The sequence below is a fragment of the Nymphaea colorata genome, chromosome 1 (assembly GCF_008831285.2).
Source record: "Nymphaea colorata isolate Beijing-Zhang1983 chromosome 1, ASM883128v2, whole genome shotgun sequence".
Taxonomy (NCBI): Eukaryota; Viridiplantae; Streptophyta; class Magnoliopsida; order Nymphaeales; family Nymphaeaceae; genus Nymphaea; species Nymphaea colorata.
Window position 1 is genome coordinate 27991986 of NC_045138.2, and position 19319 is coordinate 28011304.

At 40.9% G+C, this 19319-nt stretch overlaps 3 protein-coding genes across 4 annotated transcripts; 1 reads left to right on the forward strand and 2 right to left on the reverse strand.

Moving 5' to 3' along the window:
* Positions 1-275: 275 nt before the first annotated feature.
* Positions 276-4204, reverse strand: LOC116245633 (probable leucine-rich repeat receptor-like protein kinase At2g28990). Of its 2 annotated transcripts, XM_050075886.1 has the most exons (13): positions 4154-4204; positions 3585-4042; positions 3192-3330; positions 3025-3096; positions 2850-2921; positions 2649-2729; positions 2384-2550; positions 2005-2216; positions 1771-1897; positions 1419-1478; positions 1147-1336; positions 565-1031; positions 276-464 (listed from the first exon to the last, which is right to left on the reverse strand). In XM_050075886.1, exons 1-12 carry the CDS (start codon positions 4186-4188, stop codon positions 605-607), a joined length of 2040 nt encoding a protein of 679 aa, XP_049931843.1. In that variant the 5' UTR covers positions 4189-4204; the 3' UTR covers positions 276-464; positions 565-604. The 2 variants fall into 2 exon arrangements, with proteins under 2 accessions (XP_049931843.1, XP_031472956.2); XM_031617096.2 differs by having other exon boundaries at positions 276-1031.
* A 30-nt stretch (positions 4205-4234) lies between these two features.
* LOC126409576 (probable LRR receptor-like serine/threonine-protein kinase At1g05700) lies at positions 4235-5761 on the reverse strand. Its single transcript, XM_050075507.1, has 3 exons — positions 5641-5761; positions 4305-4697; positions 4235-4257 (listed from the first exon to the last, which is right to left on the reverse strand). The coding sequence occupies exons 1-3, from the start codon at positions 5759-5761 to the stop codon at positions 4235-4237; spliced, it is 537 nt and encodes a 178-aa protein (XP_049931464.1).
* A 4897-nt stretch (positions 5762-10658) lies between these two features.
* On the forward strand, positions 10659-18770 carry LOC116267735 (probable LRR receptor-like serine/threonine-protein kinase At1g05700). Its single transcript, XM_031649614.1, has 13 exons — positions 10659-10952; positions 13861-14395; positions 14509-14963; positions 15124-15262; positions 15534-15605; positions 15702-15773; positions 15859-15936; positions 16060-16229; positions 16361-16575; positions 16666-16792; positions 17334-17402; positions 17492-17681; positions 18218-18770. The coding sequence occupies exons 1-13, from the start codon at positions 10862-10864 to the stop codon at positions 18645-18647; spliced, it is 2643 nt and encodes an 880-aa protein (XP_031505474.1). The 5' UTR covers positions 10659-10861; the 3' UTR covers positions 18648-18770.
* Positions 18771-19319: the final 549 nt, after the last annotated feature.

Here is a 19319-nt window from a genome sequence, read left to right on the forward strand (position 1 = left end):
ATTATCCCTGTCCAATAATGTCTATATATCGGCAAAAGTAAGTCGCTACTTTCGCCAGTTAAGGGCTGTAAGTGCATCTGATTTAAATTGAGAATCAGAAACTAGACATTGCCAAAAAATTTACCGCAGAATAAGCATAACAAAAAAATGGCTGATTTAGAACATCACTGCTCACCAAGTTTGCCGAAACCTGGATACAGCTGTCAATTGTTGTGATGCATTTAATTCGACACGGTTTATGTAGACCTTGTTCTTCTTTACTTTTCGGCTTAAAACCTGCAAACGTGTTTATAATTACATAAAGCATGTACTGAGTAAAGCATTTTACGCGTAGATCGTTTTAAAGATACTAAGAAAATAGTTATCACCTCATAAATTTTATTGTAATACTACGTACATCAACGACAGCCCCTGATTACGCTGCAAAAGAGACGGATTCGTCCTGCAGCAACTGTCCCTTCTTCCTATTAGTCCAAATTATTGTGAATCAGATTATTTTGGATGCAGAAATTACTGTCCTGGTACTTCCAGGCAAACAATTACTCAAATATAATTTCATAAAACCTTGGACAAGGCGCATTTCCTTTGAAGCACTGATGTTGCATTACCGTGCTGAAGGATAAACTACAGAATCCAAGTCCAGATCAGCACCACCACTTAATGATACTGATCTTGGCATTGATCCAATAGATGAACTTCTTTTCAATCGGTGAGTTTCGATGTTCATGGCCTCCATCAGTTCATTCACAACCGCTGTCATGGTAGGCCTGGCGATTGCCTTATCCGCAGTGCATGACAGTGCCGTGTCTGCAACTTTCCATATGGAATTGGTGTCATACGATTCTTGTAGCCTGGGATCTATTATGCTGGCAATTTCTCCTCTCACTATTTTAGGCGTCACCCATTGAAGGATGTGAACTCGGCTTGATCCCAGAGCGAATATAGCTTGTCTACCTGTGACGAGCTCAAACAGGACTACCCCAAAGCTGTACACATCACTCTTTTCTGTAAGTTTATTTGTGTTGTAGTACCTACAGCAGAAAGGAGAAAGCTGAGCAATCAATATCCAAGTTGTGTGTGTGTGTTTGTGTGTGTGTGTGTGTGAGAGAGAGAGAGAGAGAGAGCGACAGAGAGAATTTGACATACTCAGGGTCTATATATCCAGGCGTCCCTGCGACTGCAGTTGTCATATGTGTAATGTCATCTTTAATACCGGTTTTCGATAAGCCAAAATCTGCCAATTTTGCTTCTAGATTACTATCTAATAGGATGTTGGTGGTCTTGACATCCCTGTGTACCACGGGCGGCCTGCATCCTGAATGGAGATAGTCTAGGCCTGCACTCCAAAATATTCCAATTTACACGTATATCCAAATGTGGATAATGAAAGCGAAGAGTTGGATATATTTTAGTCAAACCTGTAGCAACATTGAGAGCTATTTGCAATCTTTGCTTCCAGTCTGGTGTACATGTTTCATCTGCAGAAGGATTTAAAGTTAAATATCTCTATGGCACACCCGTATCCGCACTCTTTCTTTTGCCTTTTCTGCTGAAATTGGGGAGACGGCTGAAGAACAAGCGCAACAGGGGATAATAATCTGACATTTTATTATGGGGAACAAGTGGGACTGTAAACATTCATCTTCAAGGACAACAAATTCCGACATGCTTAAATAACTCGTTGGATGAGTTTTCCCCTCATCAATAAGTATACATATTAGCTGGTTTTAACAAGCCTGAGCAGAATATGCTGTTTCTATTTAAGAGTACCTGAGAGTAGCCCCCGAAGATTTCCTCTGTCCATGTACTCATAGACTAGGATCAATTTCTCATCTTCGTCACAGAAACCAACAAAAGATGCCAAGTTCCTGTGGTGAACTTTCATTAAGAGCTCGACCTGCGGTGGCAAGTAACAGTTAGTTGTCGGCAGTTATCAATACATTTTTCCCTATTGATTCGCAATGAAGCTTGTTTCTTTTGCTTTGAAGAGGGAAACATACAGACCTCAGCAGTATATTCCTTGATTCCTTGTGGAAGAGATCTTGTCATTATCTTGACTGCAACTTCCTTGCCATCTCTTAGACATCCATAATAAACACTACCAGATCCTCCTTTGCCTATAGCTTTCTGAAAATCATTGGTGATGTGCGAAATTTCTGCATATGAGAAAGTGCGGCCTCTTCCTTCTCTTTTATGTTGTGAGATCGGCACATCATCTGGCTCCCAAAAGTTGCTTTTATTACGTAATACAGGAAAAAATTACTTTGAGCATTTTCCAAAATGGTGCAATTCATGCAGGACTGCGTTCGCTCTATTCACCATCAAAGGAAACGATTGCAATAATTCAAAATTCAGCAAATTTTAGACGGAGGGAGATCCTCACCTCGCGGCTTTCTGTTTTTCTTCATCGTAAGGAACGCTGAGGACAGTGATATTAACGCCACCAAAATTGCCACCACTACGCCCGCAATTATAATGTTTTTCTTTTTCCCACCCTTTCCACCTTGGTCGCAAGGTTCTTGCTTGCACATATGAGGGTTGCTATCGATGCTTCAATCAGATTGACGAAAGCAGAAAAGGAAGTTATTTGATGTCATTCAAATAAGAGAAATGGCATTCCAAGCATTCATTTTCAGCACATATCCAACCTTAATCTGAGGCGCCCAATATCCGCTCGTTGTTGCAATGTGCTGGGAACTGATCCGGACAAACTATTGCTTGACAAATCGCTGAATGAACAGATAGTTCATGTAGATTAAATATTTTTTATTATGCTAGAGCGCATCTGTTTCATATAGCAGTAATAATTTAAGAACTATCTTGCTCCTCTCGGGCAATAGCCTACTTACAGAATGGTCAAATTGGCCAGCTCTTGCAAGAAGGATGGAATTGGTCCATCGAGGTTGTTTGTTGACAGGTTCCTAAAGGAGGAGTGGCAGGGGTCATGATGATGATAATGATGGTGACGTTGAATCACAAACTACTAAGAGCAAAAACGGCCATCAGGTTCATTGGTGAACTTACAATTTCTGCAGTGCTGTCAATTGAGAAAAGAAGTTGCTAACTGGACCCTGTAGCCTACTTCTCGAAAGGTCCCTGCAAATGAAACCTTATGTCATGAACATTGGTAGTAGTGAAGAAGAACCAGGCTCCAGCAAATTAACATTCTGTAGACAGAGACGAACTCTCACAAAGACACTATTCTTGCTGCTGAAGAGTTCTCGTAGCTACAATTCAGCCCATCCCAAGGAGAAATCCGAGGCAAACAGGGATCGGCTTGCCAATTTCTCTTTACACCATAGTAAGTCTTGATGGCATTGATGGCGTCAACTGGAAACAGGAAACCGAAAGTAAGAAACAAAACGGAAAACAAAATGATTTTGTCAAACTTTCCGCGGCTGCCAATACTCTGATCACTGTATCCAAACTGGCACTTTTGATATCCTGACTTCGACGGGTAATGTGCAAAATATGCCATTAGATTAGATAGGAACTATACATTTAATAACTTGAACCAATGGCCCTCGCCTTGTAATAGAAGCCAAGTACTAATTTTCTCATGGAAGCTTCGAGAAAGAACCTACCATCCTGGCTTTGAGTTGCCGATCCACTGGGCCGAACCACCTTGAATACCTCGAACGCGTTCAGAATGGGGGCACAGTTCGAGTCGCTACTTGCCTCGACCGTAAACGAGTAGTTTGCTGCATATATAGGTTTGGTCGAAAACACAGAGAAGCTGTTGAGGTAGTCGAGGTAGATCTTGTGATACCAGGTATCACCGTTGTTCTTTATCGTCAGATTCCTGTGGCCGTTTATCCGCTGCAGCTCGGCGAAGTGAAATACCGGAAGGTAGAGAGCATCGGACCCTCCGGGCCATGTGACGACTATGGGGCCGGAGGAGTTGGCTGCTGTCTGCATCACCGCCGACGGCAAAACGAAGAACGTCCCGTTCTCTTCTCTTAGCATGGCCTTGGTTCCAATTGGGTTCCCGTATAAGCCATTGTCTGGTCTCCAAATGCGGTCTAATGCATCGTCTGGATACCTGTGGAAGGGCACTCGTGATCGGATGTCCTAAACCAGGAGGCTAGCTTATAGTACAACTTTTGGTCATGTCAATCGAAAGTCCTTATATGCGTAACCCTTTGCAGATTACCTTACTTCTGCTGATGCTCCAACGTCCACCCTCATGAAGGTTGTGAATGAGCCCAAGTCTGTGTAGTTATTATAAAGGAGGTTATGCCCTGCGATAGGTCGAAGCTCCAAAGCGGAGATGAAAGGGACGGCGGCGGTGGTTTTCACAAGGCATACGCTCATGGTCGTCGTGTTCGCCCGGCTCCCAAACTCCGTCCAGTACATATGAGTCGCATTGTCCAACTTGATGGTCTCCCAGAAGTCAACCCCAAGGTAGAGGTCGAAGCTAAGCGCAGCGTTACTTGCCATTCCATCGTAATTGCCGTGCATGAAGTACGCCCGGACCAAATAGCTGGTTGCTTGGTCCACTGGCAGCGTGTAGCAATTCCTCTTGTAATCAGGAAAATATCTGAGCGTCTGGTAGATTTTCGGAATATTTTTTAGTGCAGCGTCAATTTGCTTGTTCACTCCGCTGTCTATGAATTCATCGTCTGAGACGTAATAGAGACCGATGTCACTGGTATAGGTTGAACCGTCCGGGACACCGCAATCGATGCTGAGAAAACCTGTTACTTACGAATGAAGATAAAAAAAGTTAAAGTTTGGGAAACTATACCCTTTTTGACTCCCTGTTTGTTATTGACTTCATATATATACAAGTCGTATTGAGGATGTGAATGGGGCTGTGCACCCAAGCGAGTTAACTCTACATCGACTCGAACTCCCTCAATAAACTTGACTCAAACTAGATTCGTTTATTAAACTAGTTGAGTTTGAGTTAAGATTCGTTTATTAAACTAGTTGAGTTTGAGTTAAGAAATGAACTCGACAACTTAAACCAGTAGAGTCGAGTTTGAACGGACTCAAGCTCGAGCCTATTTCAAGTTCCTTTCAAAACACTTGAGTGGAGTTCAAGCGGACTCAACTCGGCTTGAACTCACCCATGAACAGCTCTAGACGTGAATAAGTGGAGAAGATCCTATCGTCGATCTGATTTCCATTCATTTAATCAAAATTGATCAAGAAACTCCATTCTAATTATTAGATAAAATCGGCTTCACATGCAAAATACATTCTTATAACCAGATTTGAACTCAAGGCCGAAATTCAATTAAACTATATATACATGCCAAACAATTAAGAAATAGGAAAATTATTAAAAACCATACCATATAGATCTTTTAACTAAAAGAATGACTACCATGTGGCGCTCTTATGAAGTCGAAGGAGGACCAATATTCGTCATTCGTTCATTCATGGAAAAAAATCACCTATAAAAACTTGAGGCAGGCCAGTCATTCCAGAGATGCCGTTAGGAGTACCCTAGCTCGATCTCAGTTTGTCCATTATAACGAAAAAAAGAATTAGAACACTAGCGCTCGCCAGTGGCTTCGGAAGATCACTTGGCCTTTCGGTGAAGCAGCAAATTCTTTATAAGCAAGGGGAGAGGGAGAGAGTTTGATGAAGTTCTAATCGACACAGTGGGAGGGATGGGAGGGGCGTTCTTACCTTTCTGGGCAGCAACTAGGAGCAGAGTAAAAGAGTGGCAGAGCAGAAGGAAGATACCAGAAGGGTTGATCATCGTAGACATCGGCAGCACCGTAGAGCACTCTTTGAATTTCTCAAACATCGGCCTAAAAGCACATGTGGCGCACGCAACTCACTCTCACAACTTTGAGGAGACAGATTTGTGTATGTTACTGTAAACAAGTTTCTCCTTTTATTGTTCCAGTCGCCTGTTTATCCACAAGCTCGAAAAAGTCCAGGTCTACCATCATCGTCCAAGACGGGTTGAATGTATTGCACCACAATTCACGTTCGCTAGCTTTGACCGACTGTTCCACATCCCATTCAGTCTCCATCTATGGGAACTTCTATGGCAGTACGTACTTTTCAAGGAAGGAGGAGTTTAAAGGAGGGTGGAAGCAGCAGAATTGCTGAGGGCTAATTAACACCATGACTTCTGTCTGATCTATGAAATAGGAAATTGTCATGCAGCTTCAAAGATCGTTGCCATCCTTTCTAGAAAATCTGCCATATTTGTCCCGTATGTGAATTCATTTTTTAATATTACGGTCAAGGTTGTCAATTAACAGCCTTTCTCAGTTACCTGATTTTTTTTTTTTCCTTTCATGAATTCAAAGATTTGTCAAGCAATAATTGTCTGATCAATTCCAAGTGGTTTGGAAGAAATGAAGGTAAATGGGGAACTCAAATTGAGGTTGGATACTGCTTGCTTTATTTGTAGCTTCTATCTCTTAATTGAAGTGCACTAAAAACCTTTGTCTCATTGGCCACGCTTTTTTCCAAGGATCGACAACAATCCCCACCTATACCAAGGAAAGTGTATATCATTGAGAAAATCCAGTGCCCAATCTGATTTGATGAATCGGGATTTAGTATAATGCCGCACTAATTGAATATACAACTGAACTGAACATCAAATGTATCCGAGCCATTGTCACCTCTATTTTTTGAATAATCACTAAAAGAAACTTAATAAAGAAGGGAGTTCATGTTCCAACAAATTTCAGGGACGAAAACATGGGGATTATTTTTCCAAGTTTTTTGTATTAAACTTTAGCCTTAAGACCCTGCATATATATACAGGTAATTAGTCACAGTATAACTTTTAGTTGGTAATTGGAAACTTAACAGTGCTCATTTTGCCTGGCACTTGGTAAAGTTGCTCAGATTGTGAATGGTCAACGTTGATTCGGTCATGCCTTATCTCACAAATAATGACCGAAATGGGACGCGTTTGACATAAAAACGATCTAATCAATAAGAAAAAACATTGTGTTCTCTGAATATAAGTTTTGTAAATGTTGTTGAACATGCAAGAAGAGAAACAAAGGAGAACACTCAAGCAATTGCGTGGTTCGGCATGACACCTACGGCCACGGTAGAATGAGCCCCTGACAGCCATGTGAACCACACGACCAAATTACAAAAGGCATTGCCTTGGTAGACCACACGGCAGGGGAGAGGAGGTAAGGATAGAATGAAATAGGTAACTTTAAGATCATAATAAATTCTTCTCCCCTCTCTAGCGGCATCTCCAAGGTGATAAAAAAGGAATCAAATCCTCCACCAAAAATCAAGCAGATTCCTTCCTAATAGTCGCCCCCTCGAGTTGGTGTGCACATATCAATATGCTCCAACTTGCTTGTGATAAATCTATGCCTTTCAATGGTCAACTACTTAGTAAAAATATTTGTAAGTTGCAGTCCACTTGGAACTTGAGGTGTAGTGATGACCTCATTTTGAATTTCTTTTCTAATAAAATGACAATCATTTAATTCGTTCATGATATACAGGGTTGACCCCAATATATGTAGTTTTCATGTTGCCAAATTTTAACTCAACTGGATATGTGATGTGTATGCACATATCATTTATATAAGCCTTCAACCAAACAATTTTGCAAGTACATGTAGCCATTGGTCTAGATTTAGCCTCAGCACATAATCTAGCTACTACCTAAGTGTGGCCCATGCCGCTGACGGCGATGGTGCTGGGACCACTATGGGAGGTGGCGGAAGAGGGGGGGAGGAGAAGGAGAGGTGGAGGAGGTGGAGGGGGGGGGGGGGGGAGAAGGAGAGGCGGAGGAGGGGATGGCTATCAAGGATTAGGGCTGGATCGAGCCGGGCCGGGCCGCACCATCGAGCCCGGGCCCGACCGGGCCGGGTACTGGGTACCCGGTGGCGTCCCGGCAGGGCAGCCAGGCCTAATCAACATAGACAAGGAGGATGGTGGTTTTAGAATTTTTTTGAAAAGTAAACATAGTATAGTGAGCCCATACTTTTCATGAATTCAATCTTAATAAGGGCATCAATCAACTTAGAAAACCAAACATGAGGAGACTGTTTGAAACCACACAATGATTTTTTTGACTTTGCACACATATGTTTGTTTTCAATACTTTGAGGTACCTCCATATAGATTTATTCTTATAAATATCCATAGAGAAATGCATTTTAGACATCAAGCTGCATGGTGTGCCAATTTTTGTAGCTGTAACAATTAATAAGGTGCAAACATAGTTCATCTTACTGACAGGAGCAAAAGTCGCACTATAGTCAACTCCTTCCTTCCCTTTTGAGTCACTACAGCAATCTTTAGATGTAGGAATAGGTCCACTAAACCAGTTTTAGAACCATTCCTATGACCTCTCAATCAATTCCAAGAAACTTTTACACCACCAAAATTCATACTCTAAACCCTCATCCTCCACACCTTCAACCCTAACCCTCCACACCTCTCTTTGACTTTTTTCACCATTGCATGCCTCTCTCTCTCTCTCTCTCTGATCCAGCACATATGCAACTTCGTGGATCGGTTTGCACTTTATCTAATCCCCTGATTGAACCACCTCTAGAAGATCCTACAGGAAATTTCATACATTATGATGAACAGGAACTGTGCATGGAGATGAATTGATCAGAGGGATGTAGAGTCAGAATCAATTCTTAAGTCTTTCTGTCATTAGAAAACCCATGACAATTTCTTCTTATGTTGTTTCACCATTTTTCCCATTGATTATCCTTCGAACAGAGGCACATTCTCTCTCCTCCTCTCTCCATTCCCAAAAGGAGGAGGAAGATGAAGAAGATGACTCTCTTTCATTCTCTTAGAGGTGCCCTGTGGAAAAGCATCTTTGTCAGCTTCAAATAAATTAAGTTGATATTCTCTTTTTTTAAAATATTTTTTATATATGTGTTTGCTTTCTACCCTGTCTTTCACATAACTTTGAGGATTAATATTGAAAAGAAGCCATGGATTCCATTCTTTGCACCAATTTTAGGGTATTGTTGGTTAAATTTGTGGTTAGGGGTTTCAATGACCTAGATCCTTAAACTGCTCACATTAACCATTTGAGAATAACCTTTACCCTAAACCATTGGAGAGTAGGCCAGGTCAGCAGTTACATCTTTACCTTTGTTCCTTTCTCGGTCTCTCTTTGTGTTTGTCTATATCCATTCATGTTTTCACTTCTCCCAACTGCAAGGATTTGCCTCCCTTTCTCTTTCAATAGGTTTTTCCCTTCACATCTGTTCCTTTGTCGATTGATTTCACTTATCATGACTCTTTCTCACGATCAATCATTTCCGCTTGCACATTCACGAGGTCCATATCTCTCACATTTTCTTGATTGCATTTGTTCAAATTACTTTTTATGTCATCTGTAAGTAAGTACACTGGCGTTCATCTTCTCCTCCATGCTTTGGTTTTGGAGTTATGTTTCTTTTGAGTTAATGCCTTGCCAAATTTTTCTGTAGTATGTTTTTTTTTTACTTTGTGCATGACTTTTTTTCCCCAATGTTGTATTTATAACACTAGCTATTGTTAGAGTCTTTTTTGCCGTTTTAAGTTTTCTATATTGACCCCATGCATCTTCCTTTCTTTTGTTAATACAGCATATTGGGAGTTCTACATCTTGTTTGATTACATAAATGAGTCTGGAAGGACAAGTATGTTTAACAAAGAAAAGAAGTAACTTTTTAACATTTTCATCAAACTTTACCACCAAAGGTGGTGAACATAAGAGAAAAATAGGAAAGCTATCAAATTAAAAACTGTTGTCCTTGTAAAGCATGGTGATTAGGGCTCGCTCACGAACCTTCTTACCAATCTCAATTTACTGTGAAACAAACTCGATTTAGAGCTCGAACAGCTTAACTAAGCTCATCGCTTATGCAACAGAAGTATGCCATTTAAGAGTGCCACTTTGTATGATACTGGTTCGTAGTTAATGTTTCTTCTCCTTTTTTCTAAGACGTAGTTAACATTCATTTTGTAAATATTTTGATTCTTTGCAATTATTTTAGATAGAACCACATATGAACTCTGAAGTTTACCATGTAAGTGCCATGCCATGTTATGAAAAAGAGATGAATTTTATATTCTTTGTTGAATGCCAAGGAGAAACAGGCCAGGAGGCTGTAGGTCCAAATGTTGCTGAAGTAGAATCATGAACATGATGAAGGCAACAATCTAGAGAGGGAATTCAAGAGCTAGTGGAATAATCTGCACTTTCTTTTATGATGAAGTAGTGGAATCACCACAACCTTTGAGAGAGTAATAGGTAAAGGGGGATCCTGCACTCTCTTTTGTGGATGACTTCGGGATGGCCAAGAAGTTGCAGTTAAATTAATGACTGGAAGATTTTCGCAAGGAATCAAGGAGTTCACTGGCGAAGTTAATTTGTGAGAGAGAAAGGCATTTGTTTGTTTGTATGTGACAAAGAGGAGTGCATGGTGGTCACTATTTGGATCTTATTTCAGGTCGAGTTGTTGATGAAAGTTCACCACAGGTCTTTAGTGTCCTTTATTGAGTTAATGTGATGAAGATCAGAAGGTGATCTTGGTCTATGAGTACACGAAGAAAGGAGAACTACAGATGCTACTCTCAGGTATCCATGTTCCTCTTAAAGCAGTCACATTTTGCACCTGGAACACACATACAAAGGCACACACACACACACACACACACACAGAGAGAGAGAGAGATGCCCCTGACAGCCATGTGACGAAGTTAAATTAAGAAGAACGAGTTGCGTGCGGCGCTCAGAATGGTGACGTCCATCCAACCATCTTTTAAAACTCATTTGACTTGTTCCAAGCTGTTGTCGATGGCTTTCAGTTATAAGATGTTAGCCGCCAATGGCTGTCGGTTATAAGATGTTACTTCTGTTCATACAGGAAAGTTATCAGATAAACAGCATCTGATGCTGCCGATGTTCATGATGATCAACCCTTTTTGTGTCTTCCTTCTGCTCTGCCAGTCCTCTACTTTGCTCCTAGCTGCTGCCCAGAAAGGTAAGGAGACCCTTCCCATCCCTCCGCACTGTACTGTCGGTTAGATCTTCTCCTTTCTACTCTTGATCAGGCTCTCTCTCTCTCTCTCTCTCTCCCTCGCTCGCTTATAAAGAATTTGCTGCTTAACTGGAAGGCCAACTGATTGAAGATCTGCCGAAACCATTGAGAATATAGCGCGCGTACGCTATTGTCATAATTCTACTTCCTTTTTCTTGTCCCGTATAATTAGGATTCTGTTGTGTGACTGCGTCCACTATGAGATAATGGACAAACTCGCGTTTTGCTAGGGTTCTGTTATCGTGATTCTTGTGTTCCCAAGGGTGAACGGCATCTCTCGAAGGTGCCTCAACTTTTATATGGGTGATTTTTCTCATGAATCAAGGGAACGATGAAATTTCCTCCTTAGAAATCCATCTTGTCTATCTCAATTATCTTTAAAAATGTGGCAGCTCATGAAGTTTTTGGAGGATGATTAGTTATCTCATGAATCAAAAACTGGCAACCAGCTTCTCTGTCTCAATTTACTCAAATAATGCGTCTCAGCTTTTTGATAGGAAAATTTATCTGACATGCATCAGGCGTGAATCTTAAATCAATTTGACCGGCGTACCCGTTGGTGCTCCTCTCGCTTCATATGAAGGTACGCCACATAATAGGCATTCTTTGGTCCAGGCATGTTTCCAGGCCAGCCATGGGTAAAAATCTTCGAATTGAGTCGGAGGTAAATCGATTCAGTTAATCCAAGGGCATCATCTATCCTAAATCATTTATATTATTTTTCCTATTCTTAATTTGTGGTCTGGTATACGGAGTTCAGTTTTTTAAATTGGTATAATAGTTTTTGTTTACCCATTGATAACCAATTCGGCTGAATGGTTCGAATCGGTAGATTGACTGAATTGGCGACCTGACCAATTTTCGACTCAAGGCTGCACACGGTCAAGCTTGAGCTGGGTCAACTCGAGTTTCACTCGACTTGGAAAATTCGAGTTCGAGATACAACATCGAACTCGATCCATTTAACTCGTTTATGTTAAGCATATCTCATTTCTTTTAGCTAGTTTAATTCCATTAGCTCGTTTAGTCGTTGCTACTTGTTTAACTATTCTGTCATTATAATTTAACATTTATTGTGCAGTTGAGCCAAGTCAAGTCTAAACAGAGTAGAGTTCTTTGAACTCGACCCGTTTAACATTTCGAGCATACAATTGGCCTTTAATACCAATAACATATTGAAAAAGCTAATGATGTCGGTTATTCTCCAACATGCCAAAGAAACAATGATAGGGAAATCAGGGGTGGGCATCGGGCCGGGTCGGGTTAGACCCCGTTATGATAAAAAAAATTAATTATAAAGTATTTTTTGATATCAAATGCATTTTTCAATAATAAAAAATATATATTATTAAATTAAAAATAAAAGCTATTTTTTAAATATTAACAGGCCGGATCGAGCCTAGCCCGGGCCAGCCCACCAATCCCGGTTTTTTCGGCCTGGACCCAGGCCCCTGTTTGGCCCGGCGCCCACTCTTAACGGAAATATGAAGCCACACGACAAACTTATATCTTGACGACGTGAAGAAGTAATACTTTGTCAACCTTGCAAATGAAATTCCAGATCAGACAATTATAGATTCAAACCAGCAATCAACATACGCGCTTATTTCTCACGGATAACGCTATTTAACTTGCATAAGTATTACTAAGTAAATTTTTTGGAGTGTGATCATCAGTTGGAAATGAATATGAAATTAAGGAGTATTGCTGCATTGCAAAGGATCATGATTGGTTTGTCATTAAACATAATTCAACTAATAGTTTGATATCCAAATAGAGCCAGGCCAAGGTGGACGAATTCTTGTAAATCTGACACTATGGGATGTTAGCTACCTTCTGACATGTAGAATGTCAAGCTTGTTTTCATCAACAAAATAGAATCTTCAAAATCCATCTTTCACCTTGGAGAAAGGGCGAATTAGTTATGTTTGGATGGTTAGATTAGGCAAGTTAGCAAAGCGCAGAATGGATTTAGAAGACAATAGAATAAGAAAATATTGCAATTCCTTAAAACCAAAAAAAGAATCATATCAGTTGAATAACTGAATATGCTGCTTAGATGTTGACAAAATAAAAGCAGTGTCAGTTAATTTCTCAACATGTGTAGTTGTGATGCAGCCAACAAGGGGAATCGCAATTGTTATTGGTTTCCTGAACCATGTCATAACTTGATTACCTTTTTTTTTAGGGAGCACAGAGAAAGAAAAAACCAATCGAACACATGGGAATATTGTCCGCACCGTCAGAGTGAAACAAATGGAATTCTATTTCATAGCTTCATTCCAATCAGCAATCTTCCTAACAGTAGAGCATGGTTTAACTGTCAGAGTGATTCGAAGGTTTTACCGGCAGGTTTGAAGAAGAAAAAGAAAATTATCCTACGGTCCAAATTAAACAGCTTAGATCATATGTATGTAATGTATTAGGAGAACACAAGTTTTTTGTATATCATATGTTATAAAAACGCATGCTTAAAAAATACAGTATTTTACTTGCTAAACGCTGTCATAAATGTTAAGTTTTTTTTGTCTGTGCAATCCTGTTACAAGAACATGCTACTGCTAAACAGCATCTGATGCTGCCGGAGAGTGTCCAATTTTTTTAAGAATGACGCGTGGTGGGTCATTCCATGACACAGTGTTTAGATGTTGACTTGGATTTAAATGTTATAAAACCATGCACAAACAAAACAGAGATCTGCATTTTAAATGTGAAAATCTTCAAAAATCCAGGTTCGCGGAGTGGTAATGAAATCTGACCCAAATTTAGAGCAAATACTTAGTTTAATTTTCCGGCCCGCCGGAAGAATATATGCCACTCTTATAAGTGTCTAAAACATCTATTGTGTCAGGCTTCCTCAACATCGACTGCGGGCTTCCGGCCAATGCAACCTACAGAAGTGAAACCACTCTCGAGTACGTCTCCGACAGTAAATTCACAAGCAACGGGTTCGAGAAGCAGCTCGACTCTGGCATCCCCAACGATGCGCCAACGATCTACCGGACTCTTAGATACTTCCCTCGTTACAAGAGGAACTGCTACAGTCTGCCTGTGACCCAGGGCACCAACTATCTGGTTCGGGCATCCTTCATGTATGGCAACTATGACGGAGCCAACACGGCCCCCAGCTTCGATCTCTACCTTGGAGTTGATCTTTGGGATACCGTCAAGCTAGACAACGCAACTCATATGTACTGGACGGAGATGCTAAGCAGTGCAACAACAGCAACCATGAGCGTGTGCCTTGTTAATACTTCAATGGGCGTGCCCTTTATTTCGGGTTTGGAGCTCCGTCCCCTCAGCGGTATCAATGGTTACAAGGTGAATGCCACTTCTTCACTTGTGACCTTCCAGAGGGTAGACGTTGGTGGAACTGCATCTGTGAGGTAAGCAACTCGCATCTGATCAAGAATCATCATTGACATAATGATCTGGATTTGCTTTTCTGCTCTGTTTAAATTTGGATCAACCATGGTTCATCCGTGATGGTTACCGGCAGGTTCCCCGATGATGCATACGATCGTATTTGGACACCAAGCTCTTCCCGATACGGAACTCCCGTCAGCACCGCTGCGACTCTAAACGAGCAGGGAACTCGCTTCAGTTTGCCGCCCGCAGTAATGCGAACTGCAGTCGCCTCTGCACATCCCATACTCATCACCTGGTCAGGTGAGCCCTCTGACAGCTACCATTTTGTTTTGGGATTTGGTGAGGTGCTAGCGTCGACGCTCCAGAGGAACTTGACGATAAAGTTGAACGGTGACCATTGGTATGGGCCCTTCAGCCTCAACAACCGTGACATATTCACCGTTTTCACGACAAGGCCTTTCCACCTTGCCCAGTACTCTTTCACGGTGGAGGCCAGCCAAGGTTCAGACTATGGCCCCATCCTCAACGCCTTTGAGGTTTACAGGTTCGTCCAGCCCGGTGGCGCTGCAACTTTTCCTCAAGACGGTGCGCTTCTTTTGACCTTTCCCTTTTCCTTTTCTCTTTTAGTCAATCACCCACAAGCCCTAGATCAAGGGTGCGACTCTCTTGCCATAAAATTGTAGAGCGTCTGTTTGAGCTTCAGCCTATCGGATTTTAACGGAAAAGCTTTTTCTTTTATACACAGTTCTTGCTATCAAGGCCGTGCAAGATTACTACCAGATAAAAAAGAATTGGAACGCCGATCCATGCTTACCTCTCGATGCTCCTTGGGACGGCTTGACCTGCAGCCTTGACAATCAATCGTCTCCAAGAATAGAAGCCCTGTAAGATTTTACTTCCACTCCTTAGAAATTAATATGTTCGAGGAGGAAGCACATGATCTAGTATCTCCTTCCGATCTCCGGTCACAGAACCAACGATCAGTTTACAGACCAAAGACCATTTGATCCACCTATAAACAGTAACACTTGTAGTTTGATATCGAAATGTAAAGAAGCTTGCTATTTTCATGTGAGATCATTCGGTCCCACCTTCAAAGAACGATTAGTGCGTGCCTGGTTCGACTGATGTGCTTACAGAAACTGTTATTTATAGGGATCTGTCTAATGCTGGACTAAGTGGTGCAATTTCCGTCCATCTTTCGCAATTAACAGCACTCAGAAAATTGTAAGACACCGCGTCTTCGTTTGGAATTAAAATGTTCTATTTTCTTACGACTTTATCTCATATCTCTTATTTCATCTCTATGTTTGATGAATCTAGGAACTTATCAATGAACAATATTCGTGGATCTTTGCCATCTTTTCTAGCAGACTTGCCGTACCTGTCCGATATGTGAGTATTTTTCAATAACACTGTCTAGGTGCATAATCAAATTAACAAGTATTTCTAGGTTATATGATTTTTTTAATGAATTCAGAGATTTGTCGAGCAATAATTTGTCGGGATCAATTCCGAGTGGTTTGAAGGAAAAGGAGGCAACTGGGCTCACATTGAGGTCAGATAAAATTTTGTGGCTTGCCCTCCCTGGCTTCACCTTTTTTTTTTTTTTTTTGTTTCTTCTCTTCTATTTCTTAAATTGAAGCATACTAAAGACAGTCTTTGGCCGCGCCTTCCTAAGGATCGACAACAATCCCCAGATATGCCAACAAGATCCCTGCAACCAGGGAAAAGCAAGTGATAAGAAGAGAAATTTGATAGTTATAATCTCAGTGGCGTCTTCGTCAGTTGTGGCTGTAGGTGTAATAATACTGGCGTTCATCACGGTCAACTCAAAGAGAAAGAGGCGAGGTCTGTTTCTACCTTCAGTTATATGTTCATAAACCTTAATGAATTTTCTAAAACGTATCATGATGAAAATTAGAACTGTAATTTTGTGTTCAATATATACATAAAGTTAACAGTTAATTTTTGTGATGAAGACAATAATCGAGGGCGAAAATCTTCACGACCTAGTGGGAAAATGTGCACTTTCGCATATGATGAAATTGTGGAAATCACCAATAACTTCGAAAGGGTGATAGGCAAAGGGGGATCCTGCACTGTCTTTTATGGTCGACTTTGGGATGGCCGAGAAGTTGCAGTTAAATTAATGACCGGCATATTTTCACAAGGAATCAAGGAGTACACTGCCGAGGTTAATTATAGTGTGACAAAAGATGACATTTTTTCTTTATTTTTATGTAACAAGAAGTATTTGGAGGTCATCGTTTGCATCTTATTTCAGGTTGAGCTGTTAATGAAAGTTCACCACAAGTGTTTGGTTTCTTTTATTGGGTTCTGTGATGAAGATCAGAAAATGATCCTGGTCTACGAGTACATGAAGAACGGAGACCTGCAGATGTTACTCTCAGGTATACGTTTTCCGCTCAAAGTACTCACAGCTTACATCTGCAACACAGAGAGAGAGAGAGAGAGCAGAAAACGAACTAAGTTAAACGATGCCAAAATACACAACAGAAACAATCGTCCAACGAGAGTTGGGTGGAGAACCACACAGATGGAAAATTAGGCAGAACAGAGAGAGACAGAGAGAAACAGAGAGGAAACAGCTTTGCATCTAGGAGCTAAAAGGACGGTCTAAAAGCGATCATTTCTTTCCACCTGACCAAGATTTGGTGTGAGATTACTAGCTTATTTCATGCCGCTTTAGAACACAATAAAAAGAAAATGCCAAATCCTGTTATACAGCTTTTTGCTAAAACGCCAGGGCACAACTCTGAATAACAAAAACCACGACTCTTTGTTTAATTTCATAGGCAATTTATAACAGCTTTTCCCGGTTAACACTCTTTAGGACATGCACTAGCACATTCTCACAAATGCATGTGTCTATGTGTGTGTTATATATTGTGTAAAGCAAGTATCTAACTAGAACTTGGGCGCCTTTTTCAGATGAAATAGAAACATCAGATATGTTGGACTGGAGACAAAGACTGCAAATCGCTCACAGCGTTGCAAAGGGTTCGCTTTCGGAGCCAGATCCCATTTTGTAGCACTTCTCATTATATGTTTAATTAATTAATATTTACTGTGGAGCTGTTGGAGCGCAGGATTGGAGTATCTGCATGCCGGATGTAGACCACCAATAATACACAGAGACGTCAAGACGAAAAACATCCTCTTAAATGACAAATTGGAAGCCAAGATTGCAGACTTTGGTCTGTCCAAGATATGCATTACAGAAGAGACAACGCATGTATCAACTGTAGTTGCTGGAACACCTGGATACATAGACCCTGAGTATGTTCAACTTTTCTACTGCAAATCTGTCTCGCTTATATTGAACATCTATCTGTAGAGACCCTTCCCTTGAGAGCATCTCAGGTTCTCAGAATATAGAAAAAATCTAAAATTAGTTTCCCCTACCTTTTAAGGACAAGTAAATAAAGACTTTGGTCTTGTGGAACGGAACACTCTGGGGCCTTGATTAAAGATGAAAATGAGTCAGATTGCGTATATGAACCTGATTCGATTGCCACTGCTATCAGCCTTGTCATCTCCCAGCCTTTGCCAGCAGTAGCTTCTCATATTGTTACACCCATCAATCCATTGATAATTTCTGTAACAGATGCTTGTGCATACTAACTATGAACTGCCCCATTCTGTACACAGCCAACTAGAAACATGCTGAATATATGGAGGATTTTTTATTTGGTAGATGGAAAAAGGCACGATAGTCTAAAGGATATAATGCAAGGGTAGAAGAATCCATATTTGGATGCATACTGTATTATTTTTTTCTAAGACCCCGGAACTTTTCTCGTTTGCGTTTCCAGGTATTACTCTACAAACAAACTTACGGAGAAGAGCGATGTTTATAGCTTTGGAGTCGTCCTGTTTGAGCTCATCACAGGCCAGAATGCTGTACTCACTCGAGGATCGCAGAGAGTCCATAATCTTGAATTTGTGATGCCCAAAATCATGAGCGGAGATGTTGCGAGCATAGTAGACCGTCGGTTGCAGGGCGAATATGATATCAATTCCGTATGGAAAGTCGCAGAGATGGCAATTGCATGCACCGCAAAGAAAGGAATCACGCGGCCTACCATGACTGAAATTGTGAGAGAACTGGAGGAGGCCATAGATATCGGGACTGAGCACCAGTTGCAAAGCAAAAGGCAATCTAAGGAACTGGGCTCCATATTACTGTCAACGAATCCAGCTCTCCTGGACATGGATTCTTTTTCTCATCCTTCAGCAAGGTAACGCCATAGTCAATGCCTTCCCTCTCCACGAAGAATGGTTTTTGCAACATCAACTTTATTGTGTCCTTAGACGCTTCCACCAACATTTCAGCTGTGTGGCCAAGTGCTCCCCTGCTGCTGCCGTAGAGACTTTTTAGACAATACACTATCTTGTGTAATAAAATAAGATTTCTAGTAAACCATGTCTTTGCTGTATGTTTTGAAGGCATAAACAAGCAAACATGTTGTACATGCTAAAGCATATAAGGATCGATAACGTTAGACATTAAGAAGTTTGCGGAAGCATACCGATATCGATCGCACAAGTGAAAGAGGGTCCAGTGAATCTTCAAGAGGCTGCAGGGTATAACATTAAATCCTCTCAGATGGGGTAAAGGAGATCACACAATGGAATTTCTTCCTATCCTTTGTGCCTTGAACCACAACTAGACTTATGAAGGTTCACAAATCGGATATGGATCTTCTTTGGTTTTTACAAAAATAATCTATACCAAATGAGATGATACAAACCCAAATTTATTAGATCACCTTAAATTGAGTCTATCTACACATACAGCGTCTACTATATAGATTTTTTACATGTTTACTTCAAAACAATTATGATACGATTTCTGTTTTGGAGATCCACTGGTTCTAAGCGCAGCGGACAGGCCTGCCCATAAAAATTTGCATT

What these genes read in the sequence shown, in the direction of transcription:
- LOC116245633 (XM_050075886.1), bottom strand. Translation starts at nt 4,188, where the DNA reads ATGAGGGTGGACGTTGGAGCATCAGCAGAAGTAAG. An exon ending in GCAGCAAGAATAGTGTCTTT is followed by an intron (nt 3,097 to 3,191) that starts GTGAGAGTTCGT and finishes TTTCATTTGCAG; the next exon opens with GGACCTTTCGAGAAGTAGGC. An exon ending in TCAAGGAATATACTGCTGAG is followed by an intron (nt 1,898 to 2,004) that starts GTCTGTATGTTT and finishes TTGCCACCGCAG; the next exon opens with GTCGAGCTCTTAATGAAAGT.
- LOC116267735 (XM_031649614.1), top strand. Translation starts at nt 10,862, where the DNA reads ATGCTGCCGATGTTCATGATGATCAACCCTTTTTGTGTCTTCCTTCTG. An exon ending in CCTGCAGATGTTACTCTCAG is followed by an intron (nt 16,793 to 17,333) that starts GTATACGTTTTC and finishes CGCCTTTTTCAG; the next exon opens with ATGAAATAGAAACATCAGAT. An exon ending in CGCTCACAGCGTTGCAAAGG is followed by an intron (nt 17,403 to 17,491) that starts GTTCGCTTTCGG and finishes GTTGGAGCGCAG; the next exon opens with GATTGGAGTATCTGCATGCC.
- LOC126409576 (XM_050075507.1), bottom strand. Translation starts at nt 5,761, where the DNA reads ATGTTTGAGAAATTCAAAGAGTGCTCTACGGTGCTGCCGATGTCTACG. An exon ending in CCTAGTTGCTGCCCAGAAAG is followed by an intron (nt 4,698 to 5,640) that starts GTAAGAACGCCC and finishes CGTAAGTAACAG; the next exon opens with GTTTTCTCAGCATCGATTGC. An exon ending in CACGACGACCATGAGCGTAT is followed by an intron (nt 4,258 to 4,304) that starts GCCTTGTGAAAA and finishes TCCGCTTTGGAG; the next exon opens with CTTCGACCTATCGCAGGGCA.